The 20,600-nt window shown below is 35.3% G+C and overlaps 2 protein-coding genes and 1 long non-coding RNA gene across 6 annotated transcripts in view; 2 read left to right on the top strand and 1 right to left on the bottom strand.

The window, feature by feature from the left end:
• LOC132106532 (uncharacterized) overlaps positions 1-10,218 on the bottom strand; it is a 69,758-nt gene extending 59,540 nt beyond the window's left edge. For both annotated transcript variants that reach the window (XR_009424153.1, XR_009424152.1), the window contains exon 1: positions 9,456-10,218. This is a non-coding gene — a long non-coding RNA (uncharacterized LOC132106532). The remainder of the gene's footprint in view (positions 1-9,455) is intronic.
• The window catches only part of LOC132106544 (gap junction Cx32.2 protein-like), a 324,589-nt gene that overhangs the window by 112,250 nt on the left and 191,739 nt on the right, over positions 1-20,600 (top strand). The window lies entirely within an intron of this gene.
• Positions 10,913-19,205, top strand: LOC132106534 (heat shock factor protein 2-like). Of its 3 annotated transcripts, none has more exons than XM_059512292.1 (13): positions 10,913-10,951; positions 13,024-13,120; positions 13,644-13,752; positions 13,870-13,997; positions 14,130-14,254; positions 14,495-14,570; positions 14,691-14,752; positions 17,004-17,082; positions 17,395-17,519; positions 17,619-17,864; positions 18,305-18,407; positions 18,585-18,645; positions 18,726-19,205. In XM_059512292.1, the coding sequence occupies exons 2-13, from the start codon at positions 13,028-13,030 to the stop codon at positions 19,001-19,003; spliced, it is 1,485 nt and encodes a 494-aa protein (XP_059368275.1). In that variant the 5' UTR covers positions 10,913-10,951; positions 13,024-13,027; the 3' UTR covers positions 19,004-19,205. The 3 variants fall into 3 exon arrangements, with proteins under 3 accessions (XP_059368275.1, XP_059368277.1, XP_059368276.1); XM_059512294.1 differs by having other exon boundaries at positions 10,941-10,959; XM_059512293.1 differs by lacking the exon at positions 10,913-10,951 and having other exon boundaries at positions 12,893-13,120.

The following is a 20,600-nucleotide window of genomic DNA, read 5'->3' on the forward strand; positions in this document are numbered from 1 at the left end:
CATATGTATATACCAACGACTCTCACTTACATGTACAAAGGATTTTGATTCCCTTTGACCGCTTTTAAGGATGTTTAAACAACAAATCACAATTATTTGATGTGCATCAATGACATTTCAAAGCGTCAACAAGTTCACAGAAGAAGGTTGTAATTAACACAAGCTTGGTTTCAGATGCCATGGAATCAAAGCCATTTATGTGAAATCACACTTGGAGAACAGACACGGTTTATTTTTGCCATCTGGCAAACACTGTGCTTTTGATACGACCAACAAAGTAAAAATGCAGCGGGACTGATGGAAGCCATTGAGTTCATCATGAATTATATAATTTCCCCACTTATGGTGGATGAAAGACTTGAGTGTGAATTTAAAAAAAACTATCATGCATGTGACATGTATAGAGCTTACTTGATGTTTCTGGCATCCACTAATTTAATCCAGAAAATTAAATCTCTTAGTCTATTTCATTACCTTCAGATCTCTTGACACTCAACTTGACAGACTACCCATTGCATAACTGAATATTATCTTGCCATCAAAATGTAGATGTTTGTTTCTTCATCAAAACAAATTTTAAGAAATTTTGCATTACATTTGCACACCACTGCAGTCAATGAATGCCGTCAGAATGGGAGTCTACAATCCATAATAACGCTTCCTCCAGTGGTAAAATCTATCCCTTGTTGTTTTCTCTCATCAAAATCCATCTACATATTTGTTTACAAATCTTTAAGGCTGTTCAATTGTAACCAATGCTTGTCCATATTTATCTCCTGATTCCGACGGGTCATGGTTTTGGCTTAACAAGACATTTATTAATGGATTGGAGTCATGTGGATTATTGTGATGTTTTTTTTATCAGCTGTACTCTCATTCTGACGGCACCCATTCACTCCTGAGCAGCTGATGTAAAGATTAGATTCTCCAAATCTGGTCCGATGAAGAAACAGACTCATCAGCCTTCCTGTTAACTTTCATGGTTCAGACACACTCTCTCTGTTTAAATCTAGATTAAAGACACATCTCTTTGGCCAAGCATTCAAATAATGCATCTCATAATCTTGTACTGCAGTTATATCTGATCAAATGTGCATTATTATTCTTTAGCTTGGGTTAAACTAATTAATTTTCCTGGGTTGGAACAGCAGCTACGCTAATTACGTCTCTATTTGTTTCTCTGTTTTTAAACAAGCTTCAGTCTGGGTCCAGAACACCTGAGAAGAGATGATGCCGACCCCTCAGAGGACCTCAGATGATGCCAACCCTGAAATAACATACAGAACTACCAAATTTTGCTATAAGTTTGATTGCATAATAATAATAATATTGCTGATAATAATGTTCGTTGTCTGTTTGATTACGTCTAATTGAATTTTCTGTACATTTCTGCCATATGTACATAAACTGAGTCACCACTGATAAGCTACTACTAAATATTATAGAAACATTAATTCTCTGTAAAGTTGCTTTGCAATGATTTTTATCATACATTTTGATTGAACTAATTCTTTAAAGCTAGTAAAATACTACAATATCTTACCACTGGAGACTGACCAGTCAGAATCAATTCCTAAAACTATTTCATACTGTAGATTCCTAAAAGGCATGCTAAAACTGTAGATAACCACATTTTATGTCATTTAGGCAAATATTTCCTATTTAAGTGGTGTTCTAGGGCAGAAAAAGCTGCAAAGGACCATGCAGACATCTGGCTGTGTGAAACTAGTTGTTCATCTTTATAAGAAGGTCATTGATTCAAACATTTTATGGGATAACCAGTCAAACATATTACACACTATTTTCTAATTTGTCACCAGTCATCTAATAAAGATCATGATGAGAAGAATGAATGACCGTTTCAGTTTCAGCACACAACTGTGGCAGTAAATACTCACTGCTCAATACCACATGCTTTGAAATTCTTGACACCCTGTGATTTGTATAAGCGCTTGGCTCCAAAGCACATATCTCTGAATTTGGGACCAATTTTCTTTTCGTTTAAAAGAGCATTGTTTGACATCAGCTGGCTCTTCTGACAAATACCAGATAATTGTCAAGCATTTTTTACATTTCTCCAAAAGCACAAAAACAAGTCATCAAGTCTTGATGGGTGAATCATAACTATTGACTCATAAGCTCCGCTCCAGCATGATGTGGGCTGAAAGTTAAGCGTGTTGAATGGTGAAGGATCTTCACAAGGGGAGAACATGGGAAAGAACATTGAGAGATTAGAGCACACAGCTTATTTGCTTCTTTAACCTCAGTGCACCAGAAATCAAGGTCACACTTGCCAGAGAAACACTTGTCAGGAAAAGCTGATAACAGGGAGTAGCTGGATAAGACCACCTGAGAGAAGCTATCAGAAGGACATGCTGATGTGTCACTATAAACAGTATGAGCTTATTTGCATTGCCAGTTGTTACTGTGCAATGGGGAAGTCATGATAATTATTGGCTTAACTGAATTACTTTAAATACACAGCTCTCTGGAACACTTCATTCTGATTGGTCAATTGCATCATTCTGCTGTCAGATATTTTTGTATAATGATGATAAACAGTGTAATTGTTATTGTTTCCAACATAGCTGTGCTATATGTCTATTGTATCACCCTGCAGCCTCTTTCAACCTGGGCAATACAAGTATTACATCTTAAAATCAGTATTTAAGACCATTTCAGTTTTATTTTATTTTTTGTAACAAATAAGCCCCATATAGAAATAGTTTCTGTTTTCATTTACTCAAATGACTTAAAATACAAAAGGAGACATTTAGCATAATGTTTTTCCATGTCATTATTAGCTTTCAAACTGCAAAAAAGACAAAAAGCAGCATGAACGTAATCCACATAACTCATGCACTATATTTAATTCTTCTGAAGCCATATAATCAGGGTTATTGTTGTTTTCTAAAACTACTGAAACCATAACAAATCGTTTAATTGAACTGAATATTAAAAATAAATATTTTATTCCAGTAGGTTTCAAGGCAACAATTTCCATTTAGTTTATGTGCTAAATTAGTTTAAACTAAATTAATTACTGTATAACTTAAACTTAAACACTGTAAAAATACAAAACAGCAATTAATTATAACTATCTAAAATTAAAACAAAATATAAAAATAAAATCTTTAATACTATGAACTATAAAAATATATCAATGATATACTAAAACAGCACTGCATTTAATAATTGAAAATACTAATAATCTTACATGAAAAGTGCAACATCAACATTCTGCGAAACTTCCCTTTCTTGTTTATCCTTTTAAGATGAATGTTTAATTTTGTCGAGAATGGAAGTACTGATTTTAAAAGGTGTTCTTAGGACTCTAACATATTTTATTTTCACTATTTCAAACAAAGAGGGAAAATTAAAAGTTAAAAATAGAGGGAAATTATAGGGTCAACAAGAGTTTCAACAGTAAATTATTGCAGAAGAAAAACTGATGAGCTCAACGTTACGTTATGAAAAGGCCTCTGTCTTTCTATCTGTAATCACACAAAGAAGCCATGAAGAACAACTTCAGCTGTATCCGATTGTCATACTTTTTCTAAGATAATAGCAAACAGCTACAAAGCAGATAATGAAAGGACAAAGAACATCGTTATTGAAATATCCATTTCTAATTCTCACAGGCTCACCTGCAAGACTGCGACTGTACAAATATGAATGTGAGAAATAAAAGATAGACTGACAATGTCAACATCAACATCATTTGAAACATGATCTTTAACAAGAATACTTTTTTTGTGACATTGTACTACAATGAATCACATTTAATGACATTCATTGAAAAATTAGTTCTATTGTTCATATTTATTGGCAATAACCTGAGCTATAGCATAATGAGAAGACCAGCTGAAAATTATGATATTATGAAGAAGAAAAAAATGCTGACTGTCTGATAGCACCATAAAACATGTACATTCCCAAATATTTCACTACTGGCAATCGTAAGCTATCAAACATCTACTTTAATATAATGGAAACATTTGTGACATTGCTTGTAACAATTAAAATCAGCCAGAAGAATACACAGTAACTTCTGGATAGCTGCAGAAATACGTTTTTTTTTATATATAATTTGTAATTTTTTAAATAGGTTTTGCTACCAAATAAAACAGCATATACCATTCAAAATTTTGGGGCCAGTAGTATTTTTTTATTTCTTAATTAATGCATTTATTTGGCAAGGACACATTAAATTGATCATAAGTGACAGTAAAGAAAACTAACAAGCCTGAAGAGAGTAAAATTCAAAATACATGTAAAAAATAAAATAATAATAATAAAAAAAAACTTAGATTCTGTCAAATTAATATGGTACATTGTGCCCCATTTTACTGTGTGTGTGTGTGCGTGTGTGTGTGTGTGTGTGTGTGTGTGTGTGTGTGTGTGTGTTTAAATACATATACACACACACACACACATACACACTTATTATTTATTAGGGCTGCTCCGATCACGATCGGCCGATCGTTAATGCGCATCTCGTCAGAAAAGCCGGTTCTTTAATCAGCAGTAAATTCCCTCAGATGCGTGATTTCACATAAATTATTATATTATTTATTATTTATTACATTTTTGTCAAAAAACAACAGAACATCTATGCAGGGGCGAAAATCTCATCTAAATGTTGGTGGGGGGACAATAAACATAACATTTCTCACGAGCAAGTTTTGAAGGGGACACCAATAAAATAGGCAAAATTGTACTTAAGGCTATGTGTACTACAGAGAGGAAAGCCTTACTATTACATGGAGACCGTTCCATTATCCTTCTTCTCAAAGTTTCTTTCTGGGTCAATGAAAAAGCTCACTAAATTGACCAAAACATTCTTCAAAACATTTTTTTTTTTTGCAATGTTTTTGAAGTTGTTTACACAATCAAGCCACCAAAATACAATGGAATTTGAACTTAACTTCAACTCTTATTTATTAATATAGCACATTTAATAGCAATGTTGTTGCTTCACAGTTATAATTAAAACATGCATATATAAAAACATTTGCCATGCCTAGCAAAATGAAGGCATACACACTTTTAGACATACACCCTCACACAACTGTATAGTGAGATCGGTATAGACGTGAAAGTGAGGGGAAAAACTAAAAATAATAATTTATTACGTCAATGACTGATTTGTTCAAAAAGTGGATTCACTCAGTTAGGAAACACCTCCTCAGTGTGTTTCTCAAAATTAGTGCTGTTACTGCTGTAGCTTAGTTTTCAACTTCTTTCGTTGGTGAAATAGTGCTAAAACAGGCAATATGGTGCCTAAAATGCACTTAATATTAACTTCTTGTTTACAAAACGGAGGCTAGCTAGACCCTCCCTCCTCCTCATCCGTGCACTAACCCCCCAAACCCCACCCCCAAATCTTTCTTGTCGGTTATTGGCTGGAACAGTTTGTTATGTTTTGTGGTGCGGGTGAGCCCATTTTTTTTTTCTTGTTGTTTGTGGAGCCTGTGGTGTCTAGAGAGACCCCGTTTTTTTCACAGTGTGTTCAGGGGACAAGCAGCTAGCGGATAGTGAGGAGATGTTTGCTGGATGTGACAAAAAATGTTTTGGCCTAAAAAATGTGTGACATCACTTAGAGCACCTTTAACTATATTAAATTAAATAAACAGACCAGTGGCGGCTCGTGGATTTTAAAATAGAGGAGGCAAACTAATTGTATTGGTCTGGGGATCCCTTGTTATTATTATTATTTGCTTAACCACTTTAAAATGCCTTTTTGGTGGCTTTTAGTCAGAAACCGTAAAGAAAATATATTAAATATCGCTACTCATTATAAATACTTGGTAAATTATCAGCCCAGCCACTCCGGGAGACGTTCAGACCATAGACTGTATAAAAACAGGTTCAAACTAATAGCATCTAATTTATGTCTCTATGATGGTTGGTTGATATTCCAGAAGAGAGGCTAGCCTCCTCTATGATGTTACTTTTCTCAGCACTCATCAGCGCTGAAAGTGAACACTCAATGCTGATTGGTTCCCCTGGCCTCCCCCTCCCCTTCCCCTTCTCTTTCACTTAGCGGTATAATTACATCAGCAGATTTCCGCCTATGCATCTATGTGACCCTGGACCACAAAACCAGTCATAAGGGTACATTTTTTGAAATTGAGATTTAAACATGATTAAATAAGCTTTCTATTGATGTATGGTTTATTAGGATAGGATAATATTTGGTTGAGATACAACTATTTGAATAAAATGTTCACTAGAATAGATACTGGGTCTGAATGGGTTAACAAATCTAAAGGTCCAGTGCTAAAAACTGGCTGGTTTTATACCTTCATTTTCAGCAGTGGCTGTATTTCTTCTAAACCTAGAGGACACCCAAGTCGATGCCTCTAAAATGGTCACACTCCGTGTCGTCTGCCAAAACAAGTCGTGGACCACGGGGGATAGAGTTGGATGTCAAATAGCCTGTATTAAAAACAGCTTTGCTTAGAAAGTAAATCCAGACAGTGGGTGGAGGACCAGACTTGCCCAGAGCAAGTGGCTGGAGCGTAACAACTCATTCCTGAACGAAAAGCATAAAACCTTCAAATGCTTGAAAAACATGTAGTTCTTCATGCTGGATATGATAATGTAAACTCCAAAGGGTGGTTAAGATGTTAGCAAGGTGACTGTACACATTTGCACACTAACCAGCCCCTGCCATGCAGCTGTAATTGTATCTACTGTAGTGTCCAAAAATGCAATATAAAAGATCAAACAGGCAGCTATTTAGTTTATTTCCATTTTAGGCCCCGGATTGTTAAATTACTTTCTCAGTGGAACAGTTGTTAGTTCATTTTAGCTAAATGTCATACATTTTTATTGTTAGATTAACAACAGAAAAGCAATCCAGTTTTGGTTTCTAAAGCAATTAAGACTAAGGCAAGAACAGTTGTCTTCACAATTTTCTACATGTTGCGGTCTAAGCATTATTGCACTCCTTTCATACACATGAAATATTGTCTGTCCTTACTTTTTTTTCACCATAAGATGCTACCAAGCAGTCGGGGTTCAGACTATTTTGCCCCTTGTGACAGGTGTTGTAATTACACACTCGATCAAGCAAAAAACATATTTCTCCAACGATTCCTCTTTAAAAAAAAATGCTATGTATTGTGACTAAAATAAAAATGTCAATGTCTAATTTCAACAGTTTGCTCTCAGATCTCATTGGTTGTAATGGCACATAAAAAAAATAAAAAAATAAAAAAGTATCACAGTGTCTTGTGTGCTCTTGTGTTTACAATAATGCTAATATAATACTATTAAACTACTAAACGTCATAACGTAATTGTAATAATTTATTCGATCTGAAATTTCTTCTAATTTCGGATATTAACAATATCATATACATATACAAAGTCATATACACCTGAGATGCTTCGAGGGTGAGTAAAACACAAGCTAATTTTCATTTTTAGGTGAACTTACCCTTTAAGTCATTTTGCTTCTCAAATATGTACTTGAATTCAGAAAGTATAGATATTTGTACTGGAAAACAAGACAAATGCTGAGAAAGATTTTTTCTTTCTTTCTTTTGCAGTTCATGGAATCAATAAACTACTATCCTGTTACATGCAGTGCGCATTATTAAATGGATTTTCGGAAAGGCATGAGAAGTTTGAAGCCTCTGAAATCTCACACCCTCGGGCAGATCGTTTTAAATTGTAATTCCCATGTAAAGTCATTCTCAGCACATACAGCTCGCCGAACCTCCTGGTTTGTGGTCTGCCAGGGATATTTTAGTGGTTACAACTTGTACACAGTTGGCTGTTCCTCTGTATTTACAGCCTCTGTGTTTATGGGGAAGTGCTGAATATGCATATGAGACACAACGGGAGTCTTAAACCTGGCATCATCAAATACCTCCCTCTCAATCCACTCTTTTTGTACTAGGTCTTTCAATGAAAAGGGATTCACGTAACCAAAATGAAAAACACCTGGCAAGGTTAAGTTTCATAATGTGCTCTCTTAAGGGTAGTTAGCACTCCATCTGTCCAACATTTAGGCCTAATGAGCTGACTTGCTGCCTTTCCTAAACAATGTGGAACATAGGTGGCATGTCACAATGCATTGTGGGATTGTCTTCTCTGTAAAGAATGGATGTAATTCTGCTTCAGAATGTGTCTGAAACAATGGCGCTGTCCAAAAATCATAGGTACAATAGGTAGTATGAATAAGTAAGGAATATATATGTCATTTTGTTATTGACATGCGCCCTACCAGCGTAAGTTTCATCACTTCACTGACATTCACATATCCTCTCCAGTGCCTCAATGGAACAGTAATGCGTCCACCAGATGCACACTTCAGAATTATGCAAGAAATAGTAGTTTATCCAGGGACTTTTTTTGCCTCCTGTTTAATGAATACTCATACTTAATACCCCGTTCACTGTTTTTCACCTACTATTTCATAGGAAAGTACGTGATTTCAGATGCAGCCATGGCATTTTAGAAGGATACAAAATTAATATGTCAACTGATCAGGAGTGCATTAAAATTAAAAGCTTTAAATTGCATTAAAATGCTTGTCTTGCATACAAGGTTTTGGAACAAAGGATTTACTTATCTGAACGACTAGCCCTTAAATTGTAATACCCATGACGATATCCTAATTTCTGCTCACAATGGAATTCCACCTGGGTCATGTGAAACTGCAGAATAGCCAATCACATCCCCGTGGCCTAATGACACAGCGCTAAGCATTTTCTGAGCAATAAAGCACAAAATTTTTTTAATACTGAAGCATATAAATGTACATGCCAGGTGGTTCTGAGAGCTTGGCTGCATTATTTATCTCTTTACTTTTATGACACTTGGCATGCTATGATAACCCCCGATGGAGTGAAAACAGAATACATGCTGACTAAATTGCTTCATTATTATGGAGGTGAATCAGGAAAGAAATTTCGAGAGAAGTGAAGCTATTTAAATGGAAACCAGGATTGTCAAGCGTACAAATTGTAATAGATTAGAGATTTCAAACAAAGGCCTGAAAGGCTTCAAGTTATGTAATGAGACTACAAAACTGAAGAAACAAAGGCCAGATGTGATCATCTTCCCCTCTTCAATAGTGACTAATGTGTTAATGAGGTGGCAGGATAGCTGAGTGCACTGGAAAAAGACTAATATCATATTTATTGTGAGATATCACACTTTTCGGTGTTCAATTTATTTCAAATAAAACTATCAAATGATTCAAAATCAATTGCTTATCAGAAAAACACAACAAATATTTAAGTAAACATTAAAAAAGCACTATTTTTAAAAGCATTCCATTTTATAACACTAAAAAGTAAATGCATATGCCCTTTTCCATTATTGAATTATTTATCCATTCAATATTCAACAATTATAGCAGAGTGTATGATAATCAAAATGCTTGTGTCTTTAAAACCTCTCTTATTTGTAAAATGGAAAAAAAAAAGATTTCTTCACCTAATTTAACCTTTGATTCAGAGCTTCGTGAGGTCATACGTGGCGACGTCTCCTCTCAAACCTAAGACTCCTTGATGTTGAGGCTAAATGTGAAAACGTACCTTTTACTGCCTTTGGCTAGCATATCGTCTATAAGCATTTCCAAGTCTCACCGAGCTGAAAGAAAAGAAATGGATTTTATGTTCTCTTTAAAAAGAACTTCCTCAAAGTGAAGAAAAAGTTTTTCTCCCTGACATCCAACTGGTAAGGTGTGTTTTATTGTTGCAGTTTAAAACATTGGCTCTAGAACAGCAACTAGTTGCACGATGAGATCATCTGATTTCAATTCGTGTGGTGGAATATGGAAATACTGCACCAATTAATACAGAGAAGCATAACCATTTAGCTTCACTCAATCAAAGATGTTTCGAACAGCAATAAAAATGGTCTCTTTGGCTTAATCTAAACGTATCTATTCATTAGGAAAAAAATAAATCTGCTGAGCTCAGCACTAATATATTTTTCTCCGTTTCATTTTGGTTCTCTTAGACTTCAGGATTAATCAAATAATGAGAGGGAACAACAACTATAAAACAGAGGTCCAAGTTCTACATCCAATGGAAAATATCAATTCCTTCCAGGCTTTTTTGGTCCAACTCTGCTGGAAAAAAAACTAAAGAAAATGAAAGACAAAAAGAGAGGGCAAGGGAGAGTGAGTGCACTGCTTCACATCCAGTACCTACCTGAAGACATCAGGCCTGTCCAAGCAAACGGGTTGAGTAAAAAGGTGGACATTTATTATCTAAAATGGCCATACTTATAATCAGATAAAATCCAAAACCCAACTATCTTTTTATATATATATATATATATATATACTTCACATAAAGCCATTGGAATTATAAGAAAGAAAGAAAGAAAGAAAGAAAGAAAGAAAGAAAGAAAGAGTGTTCATTGCAATCTTTCTATATACTAGGCAGTAGTGACTTTCCTATCACTTGTCTAACTATAATTCACACTGATTTTTGCCATCTCCATAATCTCTCTTTACCAAGAATCAAAGAATGTTCTAATTATGGCTATTAGGAAAGACTCTTTGATGTAATCGTTTGATGTGAATATTACTGTCTGCTCTCATTAGTTGGGCCTGTCAAGTTCATTCTCTGCTACGCTCACCTTAATGTTCGTCTCAGTGTTGTTAGTCCTCTTACAGTTACTCTGTCCAACATCAGGTCTGGTTAATTAAATACAGCCTTTTATTTCTCTCATAAGGCAATTTGTTTTGCAGCTGGCTTAACAAATTAAATCAAGTGCTAAGCATTTAAAAAGCACAATAATCAGTTATTTATAACATCGGCTAAAACTGAAATCACTATCACATGTGTGTACGTGTCGGGAGAGAGCTGGGCAGCATAAAAATGCTCCTTTTGCAGCTGCATGGTTAAAATCCTCCTCACAACAGACTCAAGAGCATCGAGGAAGACAAAGGTTTCATCTCGCCATGTTTTGCCTCGCAGGTGATTAGGTTTGTAGAAAAACGCTGCCCTTTTAACCCCTTGCTTGCAACAATGCATTGCATTCTGCGCTATGCAACCACATTTTAGCAGGCACTTTTATTTAATGTACTGTTCTTGAACAATCTGAATGTCATCGACAAGTGTAATGACAGAATAATCAAGCAATCATCTGTGTCTGAACTTTTCATATCAGATTGAGTTCACTACTAATATTTGCTGTGCAATGCTGACCTCTAGTGTTAGAATATGGCAGTGCTAGTTCTAACAAGACATAAATATGGGCCAAACGACTAAATAAATGCATCATAAATTTCATTCTACTGTATGAACTCCAACTGTAATGATGTTCAAATTGGATCTGCTGTTAAAATAGAAGACAAGTGTGTAAGTTATCACACTTTTACTCCAAGAGACATTAATATGGCTCTGCATGGATTCAGCATTTTGCAAAAGTATTCAGATTTATAGAGCATTGTTGCAATACAATATATCATTCATTTATTTCACAAGAAAAAATTGTCCAATACCAAGAGGGTTAACCAAGATAAAGCAAGTAGGTTGGTCATGTGATATAAACCTGCCACCATGAGGCAACTTGCTCCGATGTAAAATACATTTCTACACTACCAATGACTGGATTTGTCATTTCATATGATTTTTTATTTTATTTATTTATTTATTTATTTTTATTATTATTTATTTTTTTTTACACATTTTGATTATTGAATGCACTTGTGAAGCCTTGGCATGTGACTAGAAAAAAAAATTAAAAGGATACTGAATATTTGTACCAAAATAGTTTACAGAATATACAGTTTACATGATAGAAATATAAAACCGTTTTGTGAGGAATATTGTCACAAACAATCTATTTATTAATTTAAAATTTGACTTGTAAAGCTTGTAAAGTTAAACTGATGAGGAACTTTGAGGTACTGTCAAACGGCTACAGAAAATAATAAGAAAAAATGTAATAAGTAAATTTTTTTTGGGTAATGCTGTAACAATATATGGCACCTGCCATTAGGATGTCATAAATATGCCTTTATTTTTCTGTGAAACATTTCTGAGGCACCGCATGATTTTTACATCAGCTACAATGTGAAAGGTAAGATTTAGCAATATCACACAGCTAGAGTGCTGCTGTTATGAATAGCTTCACAGGTGTGATTCAGCTGTTGGCAAAAGGCTGCAGGTCGAAGCAAACGTGTTCGGTAAACTGTATATTTTTTCACAACAGTTCCAAACACAAGAAATTAATATAAAATAACTTACATTTTAGGCTTGATTTGGCCAGTTAGTTCATATGTTTATTCTCCGTCAGCGAATTTAATAGTTTCAAAGCAAGCTAAGCCATCAAGCTTTGATGGTGAGAAAGAAACACAAAGACCGTTATGGAGTATCAAGAATGAGTGGAACGGAGCTACACTGATTTCCCTCGAGCTCTCACAGGCTGACTCGGCTGAAACTCCACTGCGCGTTTTCCATTTCCCGCTCCACGCAGACCTGAAACAATCAACATAAACACCATTGGATCTACTTTCATCTTGCTAGTGTGGATTTATTACGTTTATTTGCGTGCTATAACATAAATATGATGCAATTACATTTCTTTAGAGGACATAATTCACGAAAAATATTCTAATTTATGCTTTAAATCAAATACAATTATGTTTTAAAACGCTACATTTAGCGGTTTGTGCAATAGACACCCATACAAAAAAACACTAAGTGGAAAACACCATAGGAAAACACGCTATTCATTTTTGACATAGACAGTAAAAGAAAGATTTTTGAGCGCTGGTTTCGCCATATTTCTCTCAATGACCAATCAGGTCCCTCGCTCGTCAACGAAGCGTTTTCATTGGCTACCAGAAACATACTGTTGACAATACACGTGAGCAATCTTACGTAAGGCCGCAATGGACCAATCAGAGGTCTTAAATCCTACAGGAAGTTGTGTAGTTGCGTCGCTATTTTCACTGGTTCTCGTGTTTTGTCCCTATGGTTTTGTCTAACACAAGAAAAAAATATCTGACTCATATTATTTATTCTTCGCATTTTCGCTCCAGCAAAATGAAACACAGCTCCAACGTTCCCGCGTTTCTTACTAAGCTTTGGACCCTCGTCGAGGATTCGGATACAAATGAATTTATTTGCTGGAGCCAGGTAACGTTAAATTAAAGAAAAGATCCGAATGTTAGCATATTAGCTTAGTTTACAATGACATAGATATATTTGTGATCCGGGTCCTATCCGATTAGATGTTTCTGTATCAGATCATAGATGTTGTGCTATGATGTAAGTATTAAGATTTGCAATATATAACTTATATATATATATATATATATATATATATATATATATATATATATATATATATATATATATATATATATACCTTGTATTATAATACTGTAATCAGAGAAATGGTACACTCACATTTTTATAATTTTCTCACCCTAATGTTGTTCCATACCTTCATAGTATTCTTTTTTTATTGTTATGTTTTATTGTAATTTCTCTGAAATACAAAAAAAAAGCATTTTAATGTTTTTTATTAAAAATAAATTAATAAATAAATAAAACAACAGGACACACAGAGAGAATGTGTTCTACAGAATAAGGAACAACATCCAAAATTACAGGTCTGTTTTATTTAGTTAACAAGTCTCTCCATTTGTTTTTATAGGAAGGGAACAGTTTCCTTGTACTGGATGAACAAAGGTTTGCGAAAGAGATTCTCCCAAAGTTTTTCAAGCACAACAACATGGCCAGTTTTGTCCGACAGCTCAACATGTGTAAGTGGTTTCTACCGCTACAGCTCCACCGAAATTCTCCTCCTTCCTTATTGTTCAGCTGTAATTTGAGATCAATGTTCGTTACTTTGTGACTTTGTTCCTTTCCATTCCAAACAGATGGTTTTCGCAAGGTGATGCACATTGACACGGGCATAGTGAAGCAAGAGCGAGATGGACCAGTTGAATTCCAGCATCCATATTTCAAACATGGGCAAGATGACCTGCTTGAGAACATCAAAAGAAAGGTAAACCTCTGTTAAGAATGCAGAAATTAGAATGTACAGACCTGAAAATAAGATGCAAATTAAAATATTTAGAGAACATTTATTTTAAAATGTAAAATATTGTCATTCTGATTGTCAATATTCTTGATATAGGTGTCAAATGCTCGCCCTGAAGAGAGCAAAATAAGGCAAGACAATCTTTCAAAAATTCTGACAAGCGTTCAGAACGTACATGAGCAGCAAGAAGACATGGATGCTAGACTTGCTACATTGAAAAGGTAATGAAATACTCTGTTAGAAGCTACATTATCCTTTATCATTTAATCTCATCCATGTGCATTTACCCAGAAGTTAAGGAAACAGACAGTCTAATCACTAGTTGTAACTAATAATGCTCTGTTCTGCAAGTATCAACATGATTAAACCACTCCGATTATCTTAGCAACAACAAAGAACTACATTCTGACATCATGGCATGTTTTTTAGAAAATATATAACCCTCATTCTCTTTTCTGCAGAGAGAATGAAGCTCTTTGGACAGAGCTGTCAGACCTCAGACAGAAACATGCACAGCAGCAGCAGGTCATAAAGAAGGTACATTCTACTTGCACGTAGCAGTTTTGCAGACATTTCAATTGTATTTCAGCATAACAAGTGCATGATCTAATACACGGGTTGAAATGTTAATGCCACTTTTTGTATTGCTCCCTGCAGCTGGTGCAGTTCATCTTCACATTGGTTCAGAACAATCGTATGATAAATTTAAAACGCAAAAGGTAAGACTAAAAAAATGTGTATGCATCTAATAAAAGCTGTTGAAATTTCAGCTTTGCCATAACAGAAATGAAATATATTTAAACAGAAAACAGCTATTTAAAAAAAAAAAGATTAGTATTGTAAAGTGTGTGTGTGTATATATATATATATATATATATATATATTATACACACACACACACACATATATGTTATGTATATATATATATATTATATATATCTTATCGGGCGATAAAAAAAATATCGCCGTTAATCTATTCTCAAAGTTGGGTTGGGAGCTGGGTCTATACTAAGCAAGCTATGATGACTTTATATTTTATATAACCGACTGGCTGAGGCCAGCCTAAAAAGATGCTCAGGACAGTTGACGGGCCACTGCTGCGCATCATCATGAAAGCTTATCTTTTTCACGTGTTTTTAAGCCTTACCGCTTGTCGATTTAAACCAAAGACTGTATAAAAACATCCAAAAACAAGACGCGGAAAAGCTGAACAGAGTAGCTGGTTACTCGCGCGCTGTGTTCGGTGCGGAGAGAGAGAGCCGCATATCACGGACAGCGACACTGAACCGAGCTCTCTTCTGCGAAGTTCTCCTCGAAGTCCCTCCTGCACCTGAACGAACAAATACAAATCGCAGTTTGAACAAACAAAAAGATGTGAAAGAGCCCAATTCAGTACTCGCGGTGTTCTGGTGTTCAGGGCTCACGCAGAGAAAGGTGTCTCAAAACACTTGAACATCGAATTTGCTTATTTTTGCTCTTGTGCCGACAAATACATACAAAATATGTCAAAATATCCATCTTGGAAATTATGCTCGAAAAAACTGTCAGTTATTTCTTAAGTGAAAGTAAACAGTTGAGGAAAAAAATGGGATGTGTATTATATTGGATGCGTTCATCGTCTCTTAAAGTGACCGCGCCTAATTTAGCTACTGGCTGCTGGAATGTTAATCCAAGAAAATGAAAATGAAAATCACTCACTGCTCTTGACTGAATTACTTTGTAGTTTTAACAGTCAAACCAAAAATTATTCAGACACCAGATATATATATATATATATATATATATATATATAGCAAAACTGTAATAATGTGAGAAATGTGGAAGGTGTCTGAATAAATGTAGGTTTGGTTGTATTTAAGAAATGTAGGTTTGGTTGTCATTTTTACATTGAAGACTATCCAGTGCTATTTTACATTTAATTATTTGGTTTCTGTACCTTGACACCTACAAACCTGAAAAAAACTTAAACATTGTGTAAATAGCACAAATAAATAAAAATAAACTAACATACAAATTAAACAATTCCAAACAGGGCCCACTGGTACAACCCCGCTGACCCCAGCTACGGCCCTGCTCACGCCTGTTTCACACATACTCCGTCTGCAGTGCGTATGCAGTCCGTGTGCGTTACGTATGTGGTGCAGCACGGACTCGATGTGCTTTCACACAGTACGCGTTTGCAGGTCGCTATCGCTGCACTGCTGCAGACACAACACTCCTGGAACGCAACTGGAATCCGTTAACATGTGTGCGTAAAAAAAATATGCAACGCATACGCACTGCAGACGGAGTATGTGTGAAACAGGCGTAAGGTTGTTTGCACCTTGTGCAATGTGGAATTAGTTTACAGCTTTTTCAAGCACTTTGTGATGCATTTTGGAAACAGGAGATGAGCCCCTTTTCTATTGCACCACCTAGCTTGATAAACCCCTTCTCAAAGACTTACTGTTTGTCAATTTTATTCGGGTAACACACACATATTCTGAATGCCTTCGGCAGAATATGAATGAGCCATTTTAATCTAGATTAATATAGATTAATTTCAAGATCACAGTGAGATTAATCTAGATTAAAAAAATTAATATATGGCCACCACTAATATATATATATATAATTACTGCTGTCAAAAGATTAATCGAAATTAACGATTATTCCAAAATAAAAGTTTTTGTTTACATAATATGTGTGTGTACTGTGTATTTATGATGCATATATACATACACATGCTTGTATATGTTTAAGAAAAATATGTATGTATGTATATATATATATGTGTGTGTGTGTGTGTGTGTGTGTGTGTCTTCATCTTCATGGTTCCAATTCTTTTTTTTATCATCAATTCTTTCAGTAATTTTGAGAGAATTTTATTATAAGAAATTAAAAACCAATATGAATCTATTTTACACTATTATTAATATGTACCATATGTATACCTTTAGTGATTAATATGTACTTGATATCTAATTTCAGGCCACTTACACTGAACAGTAATGGAAAGAAGTCGAAATTCATCCACCAGATCTTCGAGGAACCTATGGACCACAGCAAAGTAGGTGTAGAACCATGCACTTTTTTTCTCTCCTTGCTTCTAGGAGGAAATGTGCTCTTGTTAGTTACATTGTAAATGTAATGTTGCTATTCATTATCTTACATTTTTCTCTCTTAATGAGATTTAAGGCAGGGTTCACTTTGTGTGAAAGTGTCCTGCCCCTGGATATGAACCTTAAATTGTGAGAATCACCGTCAGTTAATTTCACGTTGGTGGGGGACCAATTTATTTATATAAACTATGATATTCCTCATTAATATTGGAACTTGAAGATCTGTTTGTCAGAGACTCATCTCTTGCCGTCTCTGTTAGTCTGCAGTGAATGGACTCAATGGATTGAAGAACGGTTCCGACATTTCTGACGACGTCGTCATCTGTGACATCACAGATGAAGATGCAGAATTTACAGATGGCGTATCGGTACCAGCTGACCAAGGGTAGACATTTAGGTTTCGATTCAAACCACTGAACCTACTTTGCATAAAGTTTTGACAGAAAATTAGAAATGCGATCTGTGTTTTCTTGATTTCTTACAGAGATGCTGAAATTGTGGAAGTTGCTTGTGAAAGCAGCCTGACTATAAGAAACCAAGGCACAAAGGAAATTGGAACAAATTCAACCACTCAACAAGAAGAAGTACCAAAATTCATCTCTGACATTTCATCAAGTGCCTTGCAATTGAACAAACCCTCAGCTCTAAGTTCAGAGGATCCAGTGAAGCTGATGGACTCCATTCTCAGTGAAAATGGAGCCATTTCACAAAACATAAACCTTCTTGGCAAGTAAGTATCCCAGTGTTGCCAATATTCAATACAAGGCTGCTGAGATCTAATATCTATCCTGTTGAGCTTCTCACTTGCCAAGATTTTTTTTTCTTCTTGATATTGAGTAAATAATTATTATTCAAACTCTGAGAACTTATGTAAGCCAGTTTCTACCACATGAGAAAATAATTATGTTTTGGTAAATCATAATACACGATTGGACTTTATCACATAATTTCGATTATTAATCTAATTTATTTTCAGTGTTTAAAAACTTTCATGTGGTGGAAATAGGCTTCCATTCTACTAAATAATCGGTTCAACAAAATTCAGGTTTTGCATTTCTCTTATTTTTTATTATTGAGTTATTTTATGTAGACGTGTAGTCGTGCAAAAATTACACATTTCTGCTTTAAGAATATTTAATGAACATTTCATTGTAAATGAAATCATTGCAGAGTTGAGTTGATGGACTATCTGGACAGCATTGACTGCAGTCTGGAAGACTTCCAGGCCATGCTGTATGGAAAACAGTTCAGCATTGACCCAGATATCATACAGGTTTGTTTGTATATTTCATAAGCCATAATGTTTACTTTTTTTTTTTTTTAAGCCTTAAAATAATTTCCAATGATGCATCGCTCAGCTGTTATAATTCACCATGATGACTTGTTTTATTTTATTTTCATTTGTGTCATTTTGATAAAGCTTTGTTTTTTTTCCTTATGCTGTTGGCAGGAAGCGGTCTCGCAAACAAAGGATAGCATCAACAAAGGGAATCCTGAGCCTGACAACACAGGTAATTTTTGCATGTAAATCAGTGTCATTTGTGTTCCCTCACTGTGCTTTGTTTACTAGCCTGTTGGTTACTTCATTCAGATAAGCAGCTGATCCAGTATACAACCTGTCCTCTGCTGGCCTTCCTGGATGGATGCACCCCTCTGGCCCCACCAGATTCTCCAACTGAAAACCTGAGCCAGCCTATCCTGCCCCAGAGCCCTGAAGCACCCACAGACCTCTTGGACAAGGCCCTGGAGACGGAGATGCCTCGCAACTCTCTGATCCGTCTGGAGCCCCTCACAGAGGCGGAGGCGAGCGAGACCACGCTTTTCTACCTGTGTGAACTGAACTCTGACACCTCACAGCTTGATATCTGAAAGCTAATCAGCCTGGAAAACAGACCTTTTCATTTTTTGTAAATATTCATCAAAATGATGACATTTATTTGCCAGAATTCTTTTGGTACCGTCTGTCCATGAGTTTGACATTCATTCCTTTCCCAGATACACTTCTAGTTACTGTTCACTAGCTAGTGTCCTTTCCACAATCTACCAGGAGATTAGGCTGCCGTTATGTTGCTGGAAGTGCCTGGCTGATGTCCTAATGTCACTGTAAATAGACGTGAAGACTTTGGCTTATGGTTAGTTCCATGATGTTGGATAATATACAGTGATTCTTGTTACCGTGAACTTTTCATTATTATACAAAGCTTTGCAGTAGTATTTAAACATTGATTCAGTTTTTTTCTTTTCTTTTTTTTCAGATAGAGCTGGGTTGAAAAAAAAAAACATTTTAAATCCCCTTTTCTCCGTCTGTCAGTCCTGATTCGTCAGTAAAACTTAACCAACTAGCTTTTGCATACATAATTTGAAGCCCTTCTCTTTCTTACTGTTGAGTGTAACGGCTGATTGCCTCACAATACGATTAACGGCATTCAGGGTACTACAGGGAATACAAGGAAGCTCTTGTAAACAGCGAGTGTAATATGTCATCTTCCTCTGCGCCATTTTCCTAGTTATCACCAAGAGCGAAAATTGCTTCCGGCGCTGCACCGGATGTAACAGAGCTGGCTGAAACCAAACCTGGAAGCGATCGTGCATCGAGTCTATACGCTTCGTTAGTTAAATAAATACAGATTTGCAGCTTCTGGATTGTAGCCACAAAGATTGCAGAGTCCACGCGAATCGATAATCTCTGCCACTTTTAAATACGGTATAACAAAAAAATATAAAATATCTCTCTTTTGAACCTGGAATGACGTCAATAAATCAATTGTTTGTTGTTGTTGTTTTTTCATTTAGAAAATGGCATATACCTCAATATTTTCAGGTAAATCGATATCGGAAACCTGTACCGTAATCATGATTAAATCGTAAATAAATCCTGAAATCTGTACTAATAACTGGTAATATTTTGATACTCCAATGAGAACATAATCTGGGTTTTTAAACCTTTAATAAGATGACACATTTGGTTATTACAATGCACTTGTCAAAGGGCAAAACATAACACTGACATTATATATATATATATATATATATATATATATATATATATATAAAAAGAGAACTGCCATCATGAAATCCACCAGTGTGCTTTTAATAGGCTACGATAAATGTTAAAGCAAAAAAAAAAATCACCTATTCAGGTTTTATCAGCAAAGAATAATATATTCAGTGCAAAACATTGTTTAACACAAACATTGGCTACAAGCATAAAATTAATAGTGTGCAAACAACTAACATGTGCAAGTTGCAGAAGGGTTAGCACTAAGTCATGTTCATGGTGCAAAATCATCGAAAAGCATGACAAAATCTACAATTTTAAGTTGCCTGTAAATTTTCACATGCTAATTCACTGCTGTATATGTGCGTTCTATAGAAAACTATGGATGTCACGATTTATGGGAAAACATTTCCTGCATTTTCACTACTCTCTACAAATAATTTACGATACATTTTATTTATTATATTA

This window comes from Carassius carassius, chromosome 27, assembly GCF_963082965.1.
Source record: "Carassius carassius chromosome 27, fCarCar2.1, whole genome shotgun sequence".
NCBI lineage: Eukaryota > Metazoa > Chordata > Actinopteri > Cypriniformes > Cyprinidae > Carassius > Carassius carassius.